The sequence below is a fragment of the Apaloderma vittatum genome, unplaced genomic scaffold, assembly GCF_000703405.1.
Source record: "Apaloderma vittatum isolate BGI_N311 unplaced genomic scaffold, ASM70340v1 scaffold27613, whole genome shotgun sequence".
In the NCBI taxonomy this organism is placed as follows: Eukaryota; Metazoa; Chordata; class Aves; order Trogoniformes; family Trogonidae; genus Apaloderma; species Apaloderma vittatum.
Genome location: NW_009706900.1, coordinates 4,031 through 25,735, shown reverse-complemented (window position 1 = coordinate 25,735; position 21,705 = coordinate 4,031). Strand labels below are relative to the sequence as shown.

Genomic DNA, 21,705 nt, shown 5'->3' with positions numbered 1-21,705 from the left:
AGCAGGAAGAAGTAACAGAAATAGATATTTTAGTAAAGGACTTGAGAGTACTTAGACATTCAAAGTACACTGTCCCTTTGAAAGAGAGCATGCTGTACTCCATTCCAAGGGTCAACGATGTGTTATTTACACTTCCCAACCTCTCAGGAAAAGGTATCTCTCTTAGCTGTTACATAATTCTTTTATGCAGAGTTAATATATCACTTTACAAGGCTGAAAGAATATCATTATTCCTGTGTTTTACATAGTGAAACAGTTTCTTTATTAACAAGGAAGTGGTTTATGTAGTTTTGTAGTGTTTTTTTTTTAAATACGTGAATTCAACTCTTCTACATTCTAGGTATTTTTGTTTGTTTTCAAATCTGTTCTCCTTTGAAGCACTTGATGCTTTCCAGTCTGCAACCCAGACATCTCACAGGAATAAATTTCTCTTTCAGTGCTATGATGGAAATTTCTCTAAAGCTTGTCCTTTTTCCTGAGAATGAAAGAAAAAACTGGAGAGGAAATATCTGTCTGGGTCACTTCCAAACCAGAGAATGGTTTTATGTTATTAAACTTGAATAACTCAAAAGCAAGAGAAGTTATTTGATGCCTTAATCTTACTTCAGTTTCATTTAACCAAAGACTCTCAAGGATTTCCTACAAGATGAATATTTTTATCTACTTCATCACTTTTTAACCAGGCGTCAGCTGAAATGTATGGCTATAAGGGCACAGCTGAAGGCTGCACTGTAACACTGCTTCTGCTTCTTACCAAGTTAGCTACTCAAGTTAGGAAAAAAAAAGAAAGAAAAAAGTCAAGCCTTCTGTGTTCTTGTTGTAAATATGTGAGAAAATAAATGTAGAAATACAGCATGTCTTTGTTTTCCCAAATAGTGAGTCACTAAATCTAGCTTTTCTTCATCAGATATTCAAGATCCACTGCAAACCCCCAGCCAGTACCTCATCCGGCAAGCAGAAACTACAGTAGATGAAGAAACATTACCTGGCAAGTTACCAGAGACGCCTCTTAGGATAGAACCTCCGTCTTCTTACAAGGTAGTTTTGTTGTTTCTTTGTTTGAATTACTTGTATATACCTTTAAAGACTGGTCTAAAAAGGAGCAGCAGGTTTTTCTTCCCTCCTTCTGTTCTTTTTCCCTGTTTCCCCAAAGACGAAGTGCACACAGCTTGGTGACTTTTCTGTGAGGAAGTGTTGTTGTAACATGCTGTAGAGAGAGCTGATCATTATTCAGTATTACGGTTCAAGGGAATAAACTTCCTTCCCTGTTTTTGGTATTGTCTGCAGAAACACATACAAATATTACATTTTTCTCCTTCGTGGGCATTTACAGAACAAACCAAACAAACGCAGCATTGTTGGGATTCAGAGGGAGGCTTTTCCTCATGTAAAGACCAAACACGACATCCCTTTAAAGGTGGTGGGGTGTATAACATTCCTAGGCCTTTGTCTGTGGTCCTTTATTTTAATTTGAAAAAAGCAAGATAACGTGTAATAACTTGTTTCTGGAAGAGAGAATTGCCATTCCAACTTAACCTAGTAGTGACCTCTCAGGGTACTGTTTTGCTGCCTTATATTTGTTAAAGACTGGATTTTCTATTCTGTGAGGTATCTGATATTAACTGACTTGCATGTAAGTCTAAAAATTCCCCACAGCCAACCACAAGAAGACGACTTTTACAGACATAGTCTAGGAAACTTAAAAAAACTCCAACATGTCTAGAATTACCCTTTATCAGTAAGAAATTGTTGGTTTGGTTTTTTTTACTCCAGTAGGAATCAATTGGGTTTCTAAATCCCACAATGTTCTGACCTCACAGATACTTCATGACAGTTAAGTTGTGATATTTACATTATACCAAGCTAAGCATTTATAACAATTTGAAATGTTGTTTAGCTTTAAATTACATGTTTGGTTGGTTTTTTTCTGACTCGGCTTGAGTGCTTACCCCTCTGGGACAGGGGCCACTGGTCTCCCCCTGTAAAAACACAGTAACAGCTTGAGATGTTTCAGTTCCAGATTAGGTAAGGATGGGCTTGATGGCTGCCTCCCAGGCTGAAAAGAAACACTTTATCACTTAATGCTGAGACAGAAAGGTCAAAGTATTAGGGTGAAAGTTACGATAGCCTGGAGAAGGTGCACCCCTCTTCCTGGGCTGTGAGTAACCCTTTCCTTGCTGTACACTGCCATGGGATCATAGCTTCTTGACACCCAAGCCAGAAAGCTCACCCTGCATCAGCTCTCTTTAAAAAGTGTCATTTATTTTCCACAGTGGCCTCTCCTTTCAGGGAACTCTGCTAGGATGAGCAAAGAACTAAACTTTCACCTGTTCCAAACCTCAGAGAAGAAAGAGGTCTGAGTCACAGTCAATTCCATCCTGCTTTTGTGGATGTTTAAGCATATATAAATTTAAGTAAAAATGTCACTGTGTAATGTGATTTGCAAGTAGCTACAAAAAGTGTGCTTGCTTTGTTTTGTGTCTTTTTACTTTTACCTCTTTGGTTGTAGGTGATGTGCCAGTGGGTGGAAGACTTGAGAAAAGGGTTGTGCAAATTCTGGTTTCGTTCTTTACCTATCTTCTTTAGTTTGATGGAAGTCATTGTAGTTGGAGTTGTTGGAGCAGCTCTTATTCTCAAAGTCCTAAAGGTGATTTTCCCTTCCTGTGAAAACAAGTAAGTAATTTTTGTTATTTCTTTTTCTCTTTTGGTTACAAAAGAGTAACTAAAAAAATTTTTCCAGAAGTAGGTGCGTTCTGTAGGAAGATGGTGGAACAATTAACTGAAAAGGCTGCTGGTAACTTTCCATTCCAAGTGACCTTTTGACACTTGGCATTTCAGAGGACATGGGAAAATCTTTCCTTGGAAATGTCTTTAGCTTGGCTGTCCTACTGCCAAATTTTTATCAAGTCTTCCAAGGACCACATTGTGAGATACCATTAACATAGCTCAGAGAGGAGGGTAGAAGCTAGGGTTAAACAATTTCAACAACTTCAAAAATCTTTTCATACGCCTACTGTGTTGGAGTTATTATAGTATATATGAAAGGTCTCAAATTTGGCTTTGCAAATTTGTATGGAAATACCCCAAGGAGGAGCTGCCTCTATAGGCAACCACCGTGGTTGGTGCTAGCAGTGGTGCCAAAAGGTTATAAATAAAGTTGACTCACTGCAGATGGGTTTATTCACTCTGCTGGTGTGTTACCAGCAACGCTCATAGTTTTCAGAGAAGCAAGCTCTCAAAACAAGGGGCAGAAAGATGAATTAGTAACTGCAGCTAAAAAAAAAAGTGTAGATTTAGCACCGGAATGGGCAAGCATGTACATTTTAAAGCAAACCAAGTGAGTTCTGGAAGACCTAACCTTTGGAACCACGTTCTTTCAGAAGTGACTGACAGTGTAGACTGCTTCCTCAGCCACAGCAAGGACAGCTGTTGCCTTCAGATGCGACTGACGAGCTGTGCTTCTGAGTGGCCCGGAGTACAGCTGACTTACATATCCACCCAGGGATACAAGTGGCCGTAGTCCTTCTGACAGAGCTAGAAAAGTGGAGGGTTGGAAAATCAAGAAGGCTGGAAACTGCAGTGACAAAAGAGACCTGGCTTCCCTGTGACATTTCACAAGGGGTGCTGTCCAGCTGGAGTAGTGCTTGTAACTACCTTGTTACAGTAGAAAAAGTGGAGAAACAGTCTGTAACCCCCTCCCAGCAGTAAATCGCTTAATACTGCCACATGTGAGACTTTTGAACTAAGTAGCACTAGGAAAAAAAATGCTAATCCCCATGAACTGTTGAGCAAAATGTCAAATGGCCTGTCTGTGGCAGAGGTCAGTAGAGAGCAGAGCAACCAGCCTGCGGTAATTTCTATGGAGAACATGGGGCTTATACTTGGCTTGTCTGAGCATTTTAAGAAATTGTAACACTGTAAGGATGGTCATCCTCCCTTTTAAAAAACAAAACAAACCTCCAAAAAACTTAATCCGTAATTTTTTTTCTTGCCACCTGTAAAGCAGTCCTGTAAGAAGTGGTAAAGCTTTAATTTGTGATTGTAAACCAGTAAGAATGAGTAGAAGGTCTCATTTGGTGAATGACACAGTTGCAGATGTGAGTCAGGACCTCATCCCAAGTCCTTAATGCAGTTCTACAGGACACTGATAAAACCAGAGGCTTTAGTCTTGGAGAATTAAGTGCGAGAGCCTTGCAGAGTAGTTCCTGATGACAGGAACAGTTCTAGGCTACCATGACATTGCAAATATAGAGCCTGAACTGCTGATAATTCCCAAATAGGTACTTGGTGAGGGGTTCTCCTCACAGCTAGGACGTTTTGGAAGCAGTTTTCCATTAGGTTTTCATACAAGCTTCATAAGAGAGGTATTATGAGGGTAATACTTACGTGATGTATTGATTTAAATTAAGTTTGGGGAGCTTAAGAATAAATCTAATTTTTAGAACATGGAATTGCTTTGTGTATTGGTTTCTAATGCCAGGTGATCTTACCTTTCAGAGGCATCCTTCTCCTGGATGAAGTCAGCTTTGTACCTGTTATTACCATCAGCTTGCCTTCAGATCTTCCAGACAAGAAAAATAATTTAGATGAGAAAGCACGTACTTAATACTGTGTTTACTTTGGTGTTACGGTTTTTTAAAATCAAATTTTTAGTTGACCTGAAATTTGGCACTTGATTTAATACCTTGGTTTTTTCCTATTAAGATAACCAAGTCAGTTGATTCACTGGTAAAGGGACACTCAGGCCGAGGCCCAAAGCTGACTTCCCTGTGCCTCTCCATAAACATGCAGCCTTTTCAGAAGCTTCAAAATAAACCGGCTTTCCATCCTGAGGGCTACCATTGGTTTTAACTTCTGTGAAGTCACTTTTCCACACCTTGGAAAGGATGCTGGCTGCCTTCACGCCCCGTAGAGAAACCAGGTCAGCTATCCTGAAGAGCAAAATGATGGAATTCAGGGTGTCCTGAAGTCTCCAGGTAGCATTCTTCAGAAAAGGACAGAGGAGTATCGCAAACATCAGCTGTGCCTGCAAGCCTAAACAAAGCTGCCCTACCTGGTTTCAGGTCTCTTAGGGTTGAGTGTGCCTTGCAAGGAAAATATCGCTACCAAACATTTGTGTTACTCAAGTAATTTGATATTTTATATATGCAAAACAAAAATTTAAAAGGCAGATATATATTTCAAGCACTTTACACTTTGATGGCCCCTTCCACTCATAAAAAAAATTGTTGGCAATTGTAAAGCAATGTGCTTTTTGCATCTGTGACAGCAGTACTACGTGAAGTCTCAAAAGAAAAATCTACAAAATTCTACAGAAGTACCGGCTTACTATTGCTAAGTAGGCCCAGTCTGCCCATGCTGATTTGTACTGTTAACATTTTTCAAATAAACATTTAAATTGTTTATTAGACTGCGTTCATGTGTGAATCTAAATTCAGTTGCATAAACAGGCAGTTTGCTGAATACACTAGAGGCAGAGTACTATTTGTTTTTTAGCTTTTCATTATTCTTACTTACAAAAATTGTTTGTCAGAAGAATAAATAGGAAAAAAACCCAAACAATTGAACCTTAACACCTGGCATTAGACTGAGCACAGTTATCATTTGAGTAATCAGAATGATCCACGTTCAGCCTAAGCTGTTCTAGTGAGGAAGAAAAGCTAGGATTTCCCACCCCCTCCTCCCCTCTCTCCTCTACTCTTCTCTCTCTCCTGTCCTCTCCCATTAAAGGAAAGATTATCGTAAGTTTAATGAGATCTCTTAAATTATTTGGATACTCATCCTTACAGCAGGTCTGTGACGGGAGCAACTTGAGCTGTCTCACTGCACTGGTAGAAGAAACATTTCTAACATTCACCTTGCAAAAAATTGAAACAAAAAACACCACCCAGCAGCACAGTGCCCATACATCAGCCTGAGAGAACAGAGACATAGCTCAAACTACTCTTCACTCCCCTTTTTTTTTTTATTTTTTGTGTTCTAGCACCTTCTGGCTTTGTACTTTACTTCTTCGAGCTCAATGGCATTACAGTGTAGGCTCCCCGGTGTTTGTCTGACAGCGAGCTGAGTGAGGTCGATAAGGTAGGGACTGAGTGCTCCGGGCAGGCATGGAGCCAGGAAATGCTGCTCTGGGCCTGCTGGCAGGGACACACCCCCAAGCAGAATGTTCTGCAAGAGAGCTACCACAGCGATACCATACCCACATAAGACAGAAGCAATGCTAGAGCTACAGAGGTGTCCGAGTTAAGAAAATACGAGAGGGGTCATCGTCACTGCTAGATGGGAAGCTGCTAGGACAAGCACAGACAAGAGCAAGTCATCAAACACGTACAGAGAAACTCCTCTGTGGAAATTAATGTTCTTTCCACTTCATGAGTACAGCTCTGGCCCCTTCATTAACATAGTTCAATTAGAAGTGACGCATAAGGCTTCAGTTTAGCTGCTTTGAGGGGAAAAAAAAAAAAAAAGTACGATGGACATGAAACACGGCAGTTCTTCCTTACTGCACAAGCACAGTATGGATTGCACTGCAGATGGAGATTGGACAGCTGTTCACATGTGCTCTTTGCATCCCTACTTATGAAACTGTAAACCAAGCACCTGCACAGCAACAAGGGGATTTAAACAGCTGCAACGTAAGTGCGTGGTTAAGCTTGAAAAAATGCTGGTACTGCTTCACGACTTGGCCTACTTCCACAAGCTAAGTAATCCTCTTCTGTATTGAGTGCTGCAAAGTTCCAAAGCACAAGGAAAGAAACACTACCGTCAGGTTAATGAAATTAAATTTAAAAAATAGTGCAAATATCAAACACAGTAATTGTCAATGTCACTGTACTGTGGAGCAATCAAGTCTTAAAAAATTAAAGCACTAGTGTTCTGCTTTTGCATGCACCTGCTTTCCCTGAGTCTTAAGTCTCACACCCTTCAGAGGAGTGCTGCTTTGAGCTGGGACCACTCTTGAGCCATTTTGTAAAGCAGTTTAAAAACTCCTTACCCCAACTAACCCAGTTAGGAAAGGTCAAGGGTCCTGTATGTCAGTGATGGCAGGCCTCATTTTCCGAAGGTATGAGCTGACAAGGATACAGGTACCGGCCAGGGGACAGAAAAGGGCAGGGAAAGGGGAAGTAGAAACAAGAAAACCCCAATCTACCCCCAAAAAAACACTCTGCAGGATGGCAGTTAAGTTTTTAGGAAAGGCAACATCTCTTACCTCCTCATGAACTGGGGCTCTCGCTGCAGCGCTTCTTGTTCTGTCTTGCTCTCCAAATGTCTCTCTGCCTTTTACAGGCACAGAGTTAAGCAGTGCTGGCCCTTCCCTCCACACAGAAACTCCACAGAAAGAGGATTTGGTATCATGGTGTTCTGTGTTCCAAAACAAATTGAGCTTCTGAGCTACAAATTCAGCATCTACAATTTTTTTTCTCTCCTCTACCCTGCAATACATTCTATTCATTTAGAGTCAACAGGGCTGCTTGAGCTGTAGAACTAAACTACTTCTAAAATGAGGCTTACTGTAGAAGTTCAAACTACATCACACTTTCAGTCCAAGCAGCCTCTTACTGGACTGCTTTCAAGGACTAAAGCTTAGCTACTTTGTCTTCTTACTCAGGTGACAGGGTGTTTTGGTTTGCTGTGCTGGATTGATTGATGAGAAGAAATCTCCCGCACCACAGCTGACAGCTCTACACTCATCCTAACATACAAACAGAAAAAGCAAGTATTAAGAGAATCCACTTCTTCAAAACACCACATCTTTTTCTTCACTCTGATACATATGGCCATCCTTTTCAAAGGAAAGATCTAAATTTGCTTTCCACTTTGGAGATGGAAGTCAATAAATGCACAGATTTACAGACTTACCTGAACTTCTTCATCTCAGGGTTCACCACAGCAGGTCTACCCAGGGATTCAGGAGCTCTTGACGATAAGTGCACCTCGGTGTCTTAATAGAGTGTCTCATCACCCGCACTGCTGAAAGTCCCTTTTCAGCATATCCAGCTGTCACTCATGACTTCGTGGTGCATTTAAATTTACAAAGACATTCACAATGGTGGCATTTACACAGCTGTGTACTTGGGACACATTTGCCTTCTATTCTGACCACAACTTTTCATGATAATCTGTCCTTCTCATGTGCCTTGCAGCACCTGAGGAGACACGTGAGCGGGAATTCCACAGCTAGTTTTGTACAGCATGAATCTACCAACGGAAACAACTCTAGATGGATTAAGTTTAGGTGTAGATGCATAAAGTTTAGGTGTAAGCAGAACTACAGCCAGCTGCTCAGAGACAAGACAGCAGGGAGAAGTCTTTCCAAAGTCATAGGAGATGGACAGAAATGACAGATGTTTTAGCTACAATGACCACTGTCGAACAAAATCTAAAATGAGGACCCTAAATGGTCACTGTGGAACCATTCTCAGAGAAGAGCTTCTCCATTCCACTTGTCACGTAATGCAAAAAGAGAATTTAGATTTTGCATGCATGGCTCTGCATCACTGCTGGCTGCATGGAATTAGTTTACACTGGCTGGATGTATTTTAATATTACTTAATAAACCAGTGATGATCCTACCCCTTGCTTAAACTTCAGTTGAATCTATTTGACTGTTAGCACAAGGGTTGCTGTTCTAAATATCAACCTCTGCACAGGCTCTTTACTAATAGCTTTGAAACAGTTCAAGGGTAGAATTCTCCATGACCAGTGACCACACATATGCATCTTGTTCATCCCATTTCCTAGTTCTCAGCATCCCTTATTTAGCAGAGCTAGGGGTTTTTGTTGATTTTTTTTGGTCTAGCAGCTATTTTTCAAAAGTAAACCCTCTGATGCAAGAGTTCTAATATTAAGCAATTTTAAAATCTTGAAGATCAAAGTGGATCCCATCAGTATCTTTCGCATTTGAGAAAAATGGGTAACTTTTGAGCTAGTTCAAAGGGAGCTAGACAGAATTTGCATTTTAAAAAAAGATTTATTTAGACATCTGTTGCTCTTAAATGACAAAAGTTAAAATGAGCACGCAGTGCGATGACACACTACTTATTACTTCTAAAGCTGTTTTAAGACGTAAGGTGGCTTCTTCAAGATAAGACGGCTCAGCATGATCCAAATTCAACTATCCATTTCTCATATTTCTCAATGTCCGCAGCAGATACAGATTTAGAAACCTTCTTCAAAGCTATTTCAAAGTCTTCCATAGTTGTTGGCATGTGCATTTCATCTCGGGAGAGATTTCTTATTTCTTCTGGTGTCAAGCCTTCAATACGTCTTCTCATAGCCATCAACGATGCATCTCTGTCAACAGTGAGGGGGAAAAAATAAAAAAATATTACTCAATACAGGATGGTGAGTACAGTTGTTTGAAAGGCTCAATGCAGCATTCCAGTTAAGCTGTTGCATTCAAAAAGACAGAATACAGAATTGTAAATGTTTATGGGAAAAGCTCCAAGTGCTTGTACAACCTACAATATTTTTCAAACAAGGATTTATCCTTTCTGGATCTTTGAATAGCTACTGTTCACAGCCTAGGCAAAAGAGGTGAAGGCTAACTGGGTTATCTCATGCCCCTGCATGTCTACTATGTGGCTGCTGTTTATAGACGGGAACAAGGCACAGTCATGATTTCACTGCTCCTACAGGAGGAGTGACTGGATCATTTTGAATGTTTCCTGGTCCAAACAGGAATTCCAGTTCAAAGACAGATAGGTCAACATTATCTACCTCGAATTAGCTGTTATCTCCAACTAGTTTTCACTCTGGCTTAGCAAACTTTGGATTTCGCTATTAAATTCTTTAAGGTAGGAGAATAATTTGAGCAAACCAGATTTCTTGGTTCACTTTTTCTAACATTTTGCTTGTGTCACTAGCAAGCAAGGACTGTTACAGTCTGCAAGTTTGAACTATACTACGCTTATATACTGAGAGTCTGAACCATACAAAAGCACTTTTAAATCATCCTTATACCTTTTTATCTCAATATGAATGAAACAATCATGTCTGGTTTTCCTGACACCATTAACAAAGTGTAAATGCACAGGCTGATAAGAATACTTTCTTACTAATTTCAAATCATGCACATCCAAACACCAGTTTGTCTGGATTTCTGGTTGCTGCCACCTCAGTCATCTCCAGGGAGCCTGCCACAAACGAAAGATTCTGGTGTTTTTGCAACTGTGCTCAGCAATGCTGCAACTGTGCCAGTGCAAAGGCTGTAATCCAGATGACTGATCCTAGTCTCTTAAAAGGCAAGTCATTTCCTTCCCTTATCAATTTTTGAAAGAAAAAAACGGCAGAAGGGTTAGAAAGTTGTTTTTTTTAGTTGATTATTTCAGGAATCTATGTTATAGAATAGTCCCACAAATGACTGTATGCAAACGGTACAGAGGAGAGGGGGAGGTGGAAGAAAACTTAAGTCAGCCTCATCTCTAAAGGGGATATGCCACAAAGGAAACACAGTCCACATTTTTACTTTAGTCATTCTGGCCTCTACACAATCACCTCCAACGCGTGGATGTTCTGCTGAAGTAGTAGAACCTCAGTGGAATGTCTGCAACTCTGCAAGTTCAGGTCTACCATCCTGTAGACAGATATTCCTCATGCAAGCAACTTGGGTGTACGTGAAAGAACACAGAATTTTACCCAAATCATACCTCATTTGTATTACTATGTTGCAACTGTTCTTCATCATTATGTGAAAATATCCAAAATAAATCCAGATAAATATAAGTATTAATGTAGTATTTCACCTTTATAGCCATACATAAAAGACAAGCTGCAGTCTGTTTTTATCCAACAACTTTCATCACATAAATTAGTTACTTTACAAACGGTTTTCTGAGAGTTTGTAGCAGTAGCAAACACAAATGATGCAATGTTAACATACCTGCATACATTGGTAATATCTGCACCTGAATAACCCTCCATCTTCTCAGCTATATTTGCAAGATCAACATCATCAGCCAGTTCCAGCTCTCGCAGATTTATTCGTAGAAGTTCCTCTCTACCTTTTGCTAATCAAAGAACAAAAACCCAAGTCTATACAATTTGCTTTCTGAAGAGAAATAATAAATTGAAGAAGGGTAAGACGGAAGAATGAGAAAAAGGACACTGTACTTGCTATATAAGTAAATGTTCAGTGTTTAGATTTAACCTGGTCTGGAATTCATAAGGGAATTTGCCTACTTGTATCAATTACGTTGTTAAATAAGGTGACCAAAGCTAAAGAAATATTGATAAAGTTTAGATTTTAGTCTTTTCGACCACTACTCTCCCCAAGTCTTCATACCTGATGGTAAAGGAATGTAAATTCTTTTTTCTAGTCTCCGTCTTAAGGCTTCATCAATATCCCAAGGAAAATTAGTAGCAGCAAGTACCATGACCATCTTGGAAGGATCATCATTTTCAGTAGCCCCTCCAACACCTGCATTGGAGAAAGGTAAAATGTACCTACATTTTGTGATATTTCATGCATAGCAAAAATATCCACAATTCTATGGTATTAAAGCAGCTACTTTATAGCATTTCAGCAAGTCCAAGCACAATAGAATCACTAAGTGCAATAGAGGTCTGTTTCTCATCTATCTGTATGACATCCTGCAAGCAAAAACAGAGACTCAGTTTAATTAGAAGCAGTGGCAGAGGTCACTGCTCAGATCAGGAAGATCCTGTCTATCATGGCTGGAACTGCTGTTTGTATTTCACATTACAGCATTGGCATTTTCACATCAACATCCTGTAACAGCACGTGAGGAAAACCAAAACAACCCCTCAAAACACAAAACCATCACCACACCAAAAGAGACACCCTTTCCAAGAGGGTTCACTAGCAGACACGCCAAAGTGGTGCTATCCCCCTACAAAGTGTCTTCGCTCCTCAATTCAGGCCAAATGTTTCACATGCACAGGTGCATTCTTACAAACTGCTGAAGTTTAAATTTGGTGGACTGAATCACAACTTGTTGGAGGCAGAGAGAATACCTCAGGCTCTACAGTACTGTGAAACTGCTGCTATATGAAGACGTTCATTTCCTTAAACTTGCTACTCTCTGCATTTGCTGGTTTTGCTTATAGCCATAGCATTGGACCGTGGAATAGCCACTCTATCTAGTCTGCCTGAAAATTTGCATATAAACCACCATTTATGAATGCTGAAGTAAAAGAACTTCAAATAGTTGTTACTAACAAAATTAGGTTACGTACATACTTGAGTTATGAGACCAGTATTACAGCTCTACTGCTATTTAAAGTCAAACATAAAAGGGTATCAACATCAGAGAAACAGAAATAAATATACAAATCTTCTGACTCACAGAATTCTATCACAAATTATTCCATAGATTAGAACTTTTCAGTTGCTCCTTTCCTTCTTCCTGCTCACTAGAGTATAAAAAGGATGCCTCTACAGCAACTTTACGCAGTGTTATTTCCTTTTAAACTTTGATTTGTGAAATATTAATCAAATAGCTGTAATAAACTTAGTGTTTTAAAAACAAAAACTCTCCCAATCACTTAAATAAAATATTGCTTTTTATTTTATTTATATCTTTATGAGGGGGGGAAAAAAAAAGAGATCCCAAAGAAGTTAAGTGTAATGATTGCCTTTGAAGTTTCAGTTGGAGCAGGTGAGTTCTTTTGGTTTTGGAGGAGTGATATGCTAGGTTAAGATCAAGAGGAGCAACTAATACTTTTTTTCTTCTGCAGTTTTGAAATCTTGTGCTTTTCACTGAATCTTCATTATTCTGAATCAGTAATACAAGGTCATTGCTCAGGTGCTAAACGATTGTTATTTTTTTTCCTTTCACACTGACAATTCAAATAGTGCACTTGTATCTTTTTACCCCAATTTTATGTAAGGCTTTCAAAAAAATTGCCTCTGAAGAATGAAGTTTTATTTATTTTATTCTTCCTCAAGTTTTCTCCAGTCCAGCACTTCCCAGTGATCAGAGTATTTACCATCCATTTGAACTAGCAGTTCTGCCTTCACACGTCGGCTGGCTTCATGCTCCTCTGATGTTCCCCTGCGACTACAGATCGAGTCTATCTCATCAATAAATATAGTTGTCGGGGCATAAAATCGAGCCTAAAGAAAGTAAAAGATAAAGCAGAAACTGAAATGGTAGTCTACTCAGAAGATATAGCAGTATGTTCAGAGCTGAGTAATGACACGTTTACCCCAACAAATCAGCTCCTAAGTATCCCACAACACCTAAACCCTTCCTTCTCTCTGACCACTGTACACAACTATAGAGCAGCTGTGCAGAACAGTTTTTCGCAAAGGCCTATAAACAAATTTTTAATATGCTAAAGGCAGCTTTGCACATTACAAATAACATGTGGAACTATGCAAATCATTACAGAATGTTTGAACAATGTTCGTTCTAGCTTCAACTCAATTCTTAAGCCAGGACACCACGATATGAAACATGTTCAAGAGACGCGTCAACCTCAAAGTAACTCTAACCTTCATGAAACCAAGAGAGGTCAAAGACAAGGATCTGTGATAAAACCAGCTCTTGTCCTACAGCAGTTGCGATGCTGTTTGTTGTTTATACATGTTTTTGATTGATGGGCATAGCAACTCATTTGAGATGATCAAACTATATTGTAGAAGATCATTTATTTCCTGACTTTTCCGACTACTGTAACTGCACCTCTGTTGCCTCTTTCAGTACTGGGCACCCTAACTAACACTACATGAAAACCTGAAAACACATGAAAAAAGACTACATATTCTGAGTCAATTTCAAGTGTTACGTGCTCTGAAGCCAACTACAGTTTGGAAGTCCACTTGTTTTATGCACAAACAAAAAAGCCACCCAAAACAAAAACAAAACACCCACAGCCCAAGTGGGGTTCTCGCCCAGAAAGCAATTAGATTCCATCTCCAGTTTTATGTTCATATATGTTCTATGGCACTCATCAGCTTAGCATGAGCCACCTCTAATGTAACAAGCTAACTCCCAAAATAAAGATGACCTCATTTTTCAATGTTTATAAAGCTATTTAAGAATAACCAGATGTTGAATGTGTACGGCCAAATCAGAAGGTCCTGAAGTGTCTGAAGCTTGGAAAGCCTCTTACGTATGCTATGAGTTCTAAACGTCGGCAAGATTTCACATTTCCAGACATAATTCTACTTTATTATCTCACTATTTACGTTTATGAACTTCAATCACCATTTCAAACAGCAGACGAACAAGTTTCTCAGACTCTCCTCTGTACTTTGAGGTAAGTGTGGAAGAAGAAACATTGAAAAAAGTAGTCTTGCATTCAGTGGCTACAGCTTTTGCCAGGAGGGTCTTTCCAGTACCAGGAGGACCAACCATCAGCACACCCTATTAAAATGCAAAAGAACCTCTTTAGGATAAAAATCAAAGCACAGAAAATGTCACGGTTTGTTTAGTAGTGCAATATTGAAATACTAGATGTAAGCGTTCACTTGAAGAGTTATTCACAGGTAAGTAATTAATTACTATTGGTTATTTGCGGCAATATAGCAGAAGACAATGTAGTAATCTGGCAGATATCTTTACTTTGTCAGTGCTATTTTACCATAAATGTCGTTACTAAAAAAAGTGGAAAGAATTTATATAAACCGTAAAACACCTGAAATTTCTTGTTCTGCCAAGATCCAATTTTAGAATTCTACTTACGATCACTGGATCAGATTTTTTTCATACCTTCCACGGTCTTCTAATTCCCTTAAAAAACTCCGGCATCCACATTGGTAAAACTACAGCTTCCTTAAGCAGCTTTTTTGCTTCTACTAAATCAGCAATGTCATCCCTGACAAGAAAGAGGAAGTTGTTCGACAGATTCAGACCAGCTGCAAAAGGATCAGTCCACAGGTCGAAACAGTAAGTAATTAAACATATTGTTATGTAACATCTTGTCCATAATTCAGGAAAATGAGTTGGATTTATTTATATTTGAGTGGCAAAAGCCTACAATTACTACAGCTGACATGCAGCTAGTAGATACCAGCTCGATGCAAAAGCAAAGAGACACATTAACTATTTCACTAGAATGTCATTGTTCTTATTCACAGTCAAAATACGTAAATTAAGACAAGTTGTTTAAACATGCTAGTTATTGATGATGCTTTTTTCTTTTGCCTGAGAGGTTGGCTATCCCCAAAAATTCAATACCATTTTTCATCATCACGAGAACAATTTACTGAAGATTAGCAAATGGAGCTGAATTAAAAAGAATTTTTAGAATTCTTTTCAGAGCTATAGATGTATTAATTCTTAGATACCTTATAGGATAGTTTTATTTTCTTGAAGGTAACTCTCAAGGCATTCCGTTTATCAGCATGTGCCCAAGGAATATTTTGGTTTCAAAACATATCTATATGGAGAATCAGTTTCAAATCTTAAACTGCAATTTAAGATTCAATATAAAAACTGAAACATATACTTACATATTAAACTGAAATACATGACATTTGCATGCATACAAAGTCGTTCATGGGACTGTTGAAGCTTTTTTTAAAGCCTACTTCATGTGCTAGAAGATTTTTGCTCATTTAATCCTCACAAAACCATCTAAGCTTGGAAACATTTGGAACACAAACCAACCTTTGTATAAGGTTTAATATTTAACGCATTTATGTAAAGGGACTGGCACAAGGTTGTATTTTATACTGGCAGCCACGTCGCATCCAGCAAGATTTCAAAAGGTTCCTATATTGACATAGCTTCTTTGTTAATTGGTTTCCTATCTTGCTATGGCCCTGGGTAGCAAAGCAGGTTCTTAAATGAAGACACTGGCAGATGCTAGAATCTTATACATTGTGAGAGAGTGTCTCAGAAACTGATTTCAGGACTCTTAGAAAAGTTGCAAAGCTTTGCATGGTCACGTGAGACAGGGCTTTGAGGATCTTCATCTAATGAAAGATGGCCCTGCCCATGGCAGGGGGTCAGACTAGCTGATCTTTAAAGGTCCCTTCCAACCCAAACCATTGTGCCAATCTATAAGTGGGGATGAAAGTTCTAAAACTATTCAACTACACAAGAAGTTTAGTTGCCTATTTAATGAGTACAGAAAACCAGTAGGTGTTTTTTATATGTAAGCATATGCTAAAATACGTAATTCATAAGAGGAAAAAGAAGCAACTCAAAGACTAGCAGCAGTATTCAAACTTACCATCGAATGTTGGGATTCTGAGAAATTATATCTCTTTCCAAAGCTTCTACTAAATCTTTGTCATATCCGGTACTATCAAATTTCTTTGGTTCAGACTCTGAAATCTCAGATGTGGATTTGTTCTACATATAAAGGATAAAACAACGCAAATATGTAACAATGGTTATGCTACTAATGGATTTTTATAACAAGTCTACAAGAGCATCATACTTCTAGAAGGCGGCAACATAAACCAGCATGAAAATGATGAAGCATCCATATTGCTGCTGCACTGCAGGATCTGTGTGGTGCCCCCAGACTTCTGTACTGCCCTGGTCCCATTTCCTTCTCCCCAAAGACAACATATTGTAGTGATGCAGTTTCTCTGCTTTAGCAGGTAACTAAAACTGCATACACCTATCGCAGTATAACAGCATTCACCTCTTCTCCCAGAGAAATCCAAAACTGATCTGAGGCAGTAGCTGGGGAGAGGAAATTGTGTGTGAGACTAGATCAGAAAGTGTCACACTGAACTAGAATATCTCAAATCCTGTAAGTGTCATAAATCTGCCATATATATATATATATATATATGGGGGACAAACATAAAAAACATGAAGCAGGGCTTCCATACGTAGGATGAGCAAAGGTGATCTGCAGGACAACTGCAGAAGTAAAATTGAGCTAATTAACTGATACAAAAGCGTGGATGAGAAGAGCGGAGAAGCAGCTCTGCAGTAGAGCAGAAGCAAAGAAGCTACATAGTTGTTGAAAGGGCTCAAACAGCAGAGACCATGCAACTGAAAGGGAATAAAATGCACTAGACATACCCCGTTTTTTTACACACTTAACAGCAAGCACTGGTGATGACAGAACAACTGTAAAAAAGAAAAAAGACCTATCCTGTCTCTGTGTGTGTATATCCTTAGTGAATGAGGATTATCACTCAGAGACAATGTAATTTAGCTCCTAATAAAGCTAGTAGCTAATATAGATAAACAATTCCACCCTTGTAGCTTATACTATTTCCACAGGCCATGACACCTTGCCACAACATAAGATTACTGAAGCCTAGAAACTATGACATGGATAACTGATTTATGCACTTGGGAAAACTATGAATTTAGTGTCTTTAGCGTAACGTCTTGCTCTTACTATCAGTGAAATTTACGAAGTCCAGAGCACAAGCAAAAATGAAAGCACTCTTGATCACAAAAACAGACCACAGATCATTCTCTCTCATAGAAAGTATGTTGGGTTTTTGTTTGTTTTAAACTGATGAGAGTCTGGAGTTACTATCAGATCTCAACAAAAATCTTTCTTTAAGATAAATATCAAAATACTTGGAAACAAGTAGGTCAATCTCAGTTTAAAATATATAAAAGCAATTAAAGAACCCACAAGAACAACCCGTGTGAATGAGTTCCATCAGGCTCAGATTCAGTAATTCAGCGATGCAATTTTAAACAACTATCTCCAAGTTGCACTGAACAAGCCCACATTTACCAGATCATTTCCTCCCGATAAGGGTTGTTTATTTTTTAAGTAATCCATAACCAAGACTGTCCATAAAGCTAAGATTCCTTACAAGGTGAGACTCAAATCAGCATGCTGACTTCAACTGAAGAACCACTTTATAGGCATCTCATTTTATAATACACTCAATATTAAGAAAACAAGACTGAGTTTCTCAGCTTCATGAGGTTATTTGTAAGCTCACCTTTTCCTCTTTTCCTTTATTTTGCTGATCCTTTTTCTCCCGGCTGCGGACTGCCTTCCCTTTATCATTGGGATTTCGAGAGGACGGACGGTGAGGGCCTCTGACAGCTGCACTTAGACGATTATTGTGACCTCTGCAATCACTGCACTGAGCAGACTGACGTTTTCTGGGTCCTGGCGAAGGTCTAATTAGTTGTAACATATGTAAAAAGCCTGAGTGTAAACTCACTGGTGAGCACTACATAACCAAATCAAGTGGTTACAAACTGAAAAGACATTTTGCTCAAGATAAAAATCTGCACGTCAGAAAAAAAGAGACATTTTTAGACGGTCACTAAAAATTGTCCCTCTGCTAAAAGCTCAGGGTTCATCTGCTTAAAAGAAGCTCCTTGTTTTGTATATTTAATAAATAAAATTAATCTGAGTATTATGGAGCTTAGGCAAGTATAAACAAAAACACCATCCCAGGATATTTTCTTCTTATCACAATTGTCATCACTCTCCTTCCTGAAGAAATGTAAAGGCTTCTTGGGTAGGACAGTTTTATTTTCACTTCCTCTTATTTTCACTTCTTGGGAAAGAAAATACATATGTGAAACCTTCAGCTTTTTAACACTAGACCACTTTTAGAAGCACATACGATTAAACCAGTATTGTGATTGGTATTATGGATTTTTTTTTTTTAATTCTTTTTTTTCCACCGTACAAATCCGTTATTCTCACAGATAGACTTCCTCCATGAGCCTTACCAAAATTCCACCATTAATAAGCCATCAGTCAAGCTTAAGGTCATGGATATTGCCAGAAAACAGAAAATGGTAAACTCCGACTTTGAAAGCATTTAATTGATCTAGAAAATGTGCTTTGACATATCATTCAAGATATAGCAACACTTAGCACCTTCATAAAGTTGTCTTTCACTGATTCATAGTAGCAAGTTTGCCAGAAGTGTGCACATCTCTTCAAGGTAAAAACGCTTATTAGGCAACATTAATATACTTACGATAATAGTGTAGCCATCAAAGTCTTTTCACTCTCCAAATGGAGTATCTACTAACCCATACTTTTATTTATGAACACCTAGCCACTTCTGAATTCCACCTCAAAGCTCAAAATAAAGGAACAATGTGAATATAGATCTAATTTCCACCTCGATTTGAGGTCTGCTATCTCAGTATTGGAATGGACAGTGGTTATGGCTTTTTCACATTACTACAGCTCAATAATTCACCAGCTGGCCAGATAAATGGAACAAAACCATTTCTCTCACATCTTTCCCTTTTGAGAAATATGAGTTTATGGATGTCTTCTCTGGAAAGCTTCAAAACATTAGGAAGGTTCTATCTCCTAGACTCTATTCTTCCAGAAGGTTTGAATGAAATTGGTTAGCATTATTCCAAAGTTATTAAATGAGATAAACAGAAACAATGTGTTCAACACAAGACCTATTTCTTGAAAATAAATAATTTTTTTTTTAAAAAAGTAAAAATGTACAGTAAAGATTGAAGTTATCCATCTTCAAGAAACAGCTGGTAAGCTCAAAGCCTCAAAGAACAGCAAGACAGTACAGCTAAGCTGATCTAATAGTCATTTTCTGTCAAAATGCACAGTTCCATGACTGCTTTGCACGCTGTGATGGGCTTGTATCTGGTGGGATTTTTTTGGTAGTGGGGGGAAATAAAATGCAGCCTAAACAAACAAACACCAGCCCCACAAAACAATGCCATTTTTACCAGCTCAGCATCCTGAACCACCTAACCAACACCAAGAAAAAAGTGAAAAAACCTCACATTATCCTTTCAGCAGCAGCTACACTGTCAAACCACACCACAAGGCCTCGGTTTCACAGACACTAACCCAGTATAATTCCAGACCACTTCAGAAATGAGCAGGCTTGCCTGCAGCTGCTTGTTCCCACCTTTTCCCTTAAGCCTCTGCTAGCCTAACTGATGAGTTCATGAAGGGGATCAGAGAAGGACCCTGCTACACAGAAGGCGCTGAGTTTGGACCCTTCCAAATTTTACTGTGACTCTGATAATACATCTTCATCCTTTTCAAATCAGCTACATGGAGAATCATTTTAAAGTTAATCAGAAGATCAATTCAGCAATAGAGGCTTCCACAGAATGACAGGTTTATCTTAAGTCAAGGGAAGAAAAAAAAGCAAAAAAAAGCAGCTTGACATTAGTCAAGTCTATATAAAATAAAAGCGTCAGAACATTCTGAAGTAGGCTGCCTCAAAACGGCATCTCCTTTGACACAAACACTGGCAAATTTTTGGTGTGTTACACATCTGAGTTCTAGAACAAAAATTAAACAGGAACAGGCTGAAATCAAAGCACATTTTGTCCAGATAAACATTAATTTAGTTCTTTAGGCTTCCTCTTACCTACGGTCAGCAGGTACTGGCAAAGACCAGACTTCTGCATCGTGAGCCGGTAATTCTTGTTGTGAAGCTTTCAATGGAGTACTGTCTAGTTTAAAACTCTCTAGTGTTTTCATTATATCTTTCACATGCCTAGCTTCCACACTTATCTCCTGCCAAACCTGATAAAAAAAAAAAAAAGAAAGAAAAAAGAGTAGATTAAGGACATTGCAAGTAAGCTTGCAACAGTCCTCTGTTCAAGCCCACGTAATGCCTGGATGGATTCCACAAGGTTTCACAAGCTACTCGATTCTACTTCAGTAGACAAGAATAATACACATCAGATATTAAGAAGGTTTTTCTGCTTTCCTCAGCACATTTAAAGAACAAATAAATAGATTTTGGATTTAACACCAAAGGGATTTTCTGACAAATTTTACATGTTAAACAAGCATGACAGACAAGAGTGCAACCTAATAGATTGAATGCCAATGAAAAAAATGATGGTTTGTGTTAAGGATAAATTAACATGGCAGCTGCAACTCAGTTTCTATCAAGGATCTGCTAAAACACTGAGAGAGAAATAAGACTATACAAAATGATATCAGCCTAAAAAACTTCAGCATAAACAGGGGTACTCATCAGTCAGAAGCTTGAGAAGCCAGACAGTACACTGGCTCCCCGGGGCTGTATTCCATTGCCTGTTTTGTCACTGCGAGAGCAAGAAGTCACAAAAAAGACTTAAATAAGTCTATATAATAACAAAAAAGCCTATTTATAACAGCACTACAGTTTATTAGAAAACAGTACAAGTATTTTTATACTTTTGTCTACCAGAAAATAGGCAATTTTTGCTACTTTAATGCTTTTTTTTCTCAAGATGCTCCAGAAAAGCACTATTTACCTGTTGCCATTTCTGTTGCAGATACGTATCTCTGACAGAGTAGAGGTACTTATTCATTTGGTCAAGAACTCCCTGATAGTAGACCATCGCAGAGTCGTAATTTCCCAGTAAGGCATATTCACGGGCCAGCTTTACATTCTCACTGATCATAACAAGGCTCATGTTCAACATGAAGCTGAAAAAAATCCATAGGAAACATTAAGGAAAAAATAAATAAATCCCAGGACCGGAACAAATTTTTGCAACTGTTTTCAAATGCTCATGACCTCATTTGGCATATAAAAACATGGAAGGTGAAAATATACTGTTTAGAAAAAGGTCCTATAATGAATGTTACCCATGCTGTTTCTCTATTACTAGAAATTAAATTCTTCAAAGAATTGTTTAACACAATGAAGACTGTTGAAAAGCATATAAAAAGATATGCTGATTTTAATGCACCGTTGCAAGCCACAATTACATACCCTCCTTCCCTCTTTATTCTACTGTAAGATAAATTGGTATTTTACTGTTAGCACTACAACATCATCCATACTATAATGGTCTGTGGTTTAAAAAAAACTACTGAAAAATTAACCAAAGCCCTTCTTCC

At 38.6% G+C, this 21,705-nt stretch overlaps 2 protein-coding genes across 2 annotated transcripts in view; one reads left to right on the top strand and one right to left on the bottom strand.

Moving 5' to 3' along the window:
* Positions 1 to 6,036, top strand: part of GINM1 (glycoprotein integral membrane 1) — a gene marked incomplete at its 5' end in the record, with an annotated part of 11,439 nt that extends 5,403 nt beyond the window's left edge. The window contains 5 exons of the mRNA XM_009865970.1: positions 6 to 153; positions 908 to 1,038; positions 2,510 to 2,673; positions 4,498 to 4,598; positions 5,984 to 6,036. Coding sequence (XP_009864272.1) covers positions 6 to 153; positions 908 to 1,038; positions 2,510 to 2,673; positions 4,498 to 4,598; positions 5,984 to 6,036 — 597 coding nt within the window. The remainder of the gene's footprint in view (positions 1 to 5; positions 154 to 907; positions 1,039 to 2,509; positions 2,674 to 4,497; positions 4,599 to 5,983) is intronic.
* Positions 6,037 to 8,957: 2,921 nt separating this feature from the next.
* KATNA1 (katanin p60 (ATPase containing) subunit A 1) lies at positions 8,958 to 21,284 on the bottom strand. The gene is made up of 10 exons (XM_009865969.1): positions 21,114 to 21,284; positions 20,234 to 20,391; positions 17,846 to 18,029; positions 16,147 to 16,268; positions 14,679 to 14,784; positions 14,175 to 14,333; positions 12,952 to 13,078; positions 11,285 to 11,419; positions 10,883 to 11,009; positions 8,958 to 9,294 (listed from the first exon to the last, which is right to left on the bottom strand). Exons 1-10 carry the CDS (start codon positions 21,282 to 21,284, stop codon positions 9,096 to 9,098), a joined length of 1,488 nt encoding a protein of 495 aa, XP_009864271.1. The 3' UTR covers positions 8,958 to 9,095.
* Positions 21,285 to 21,705: the final 421 nt, after the last annotated feature.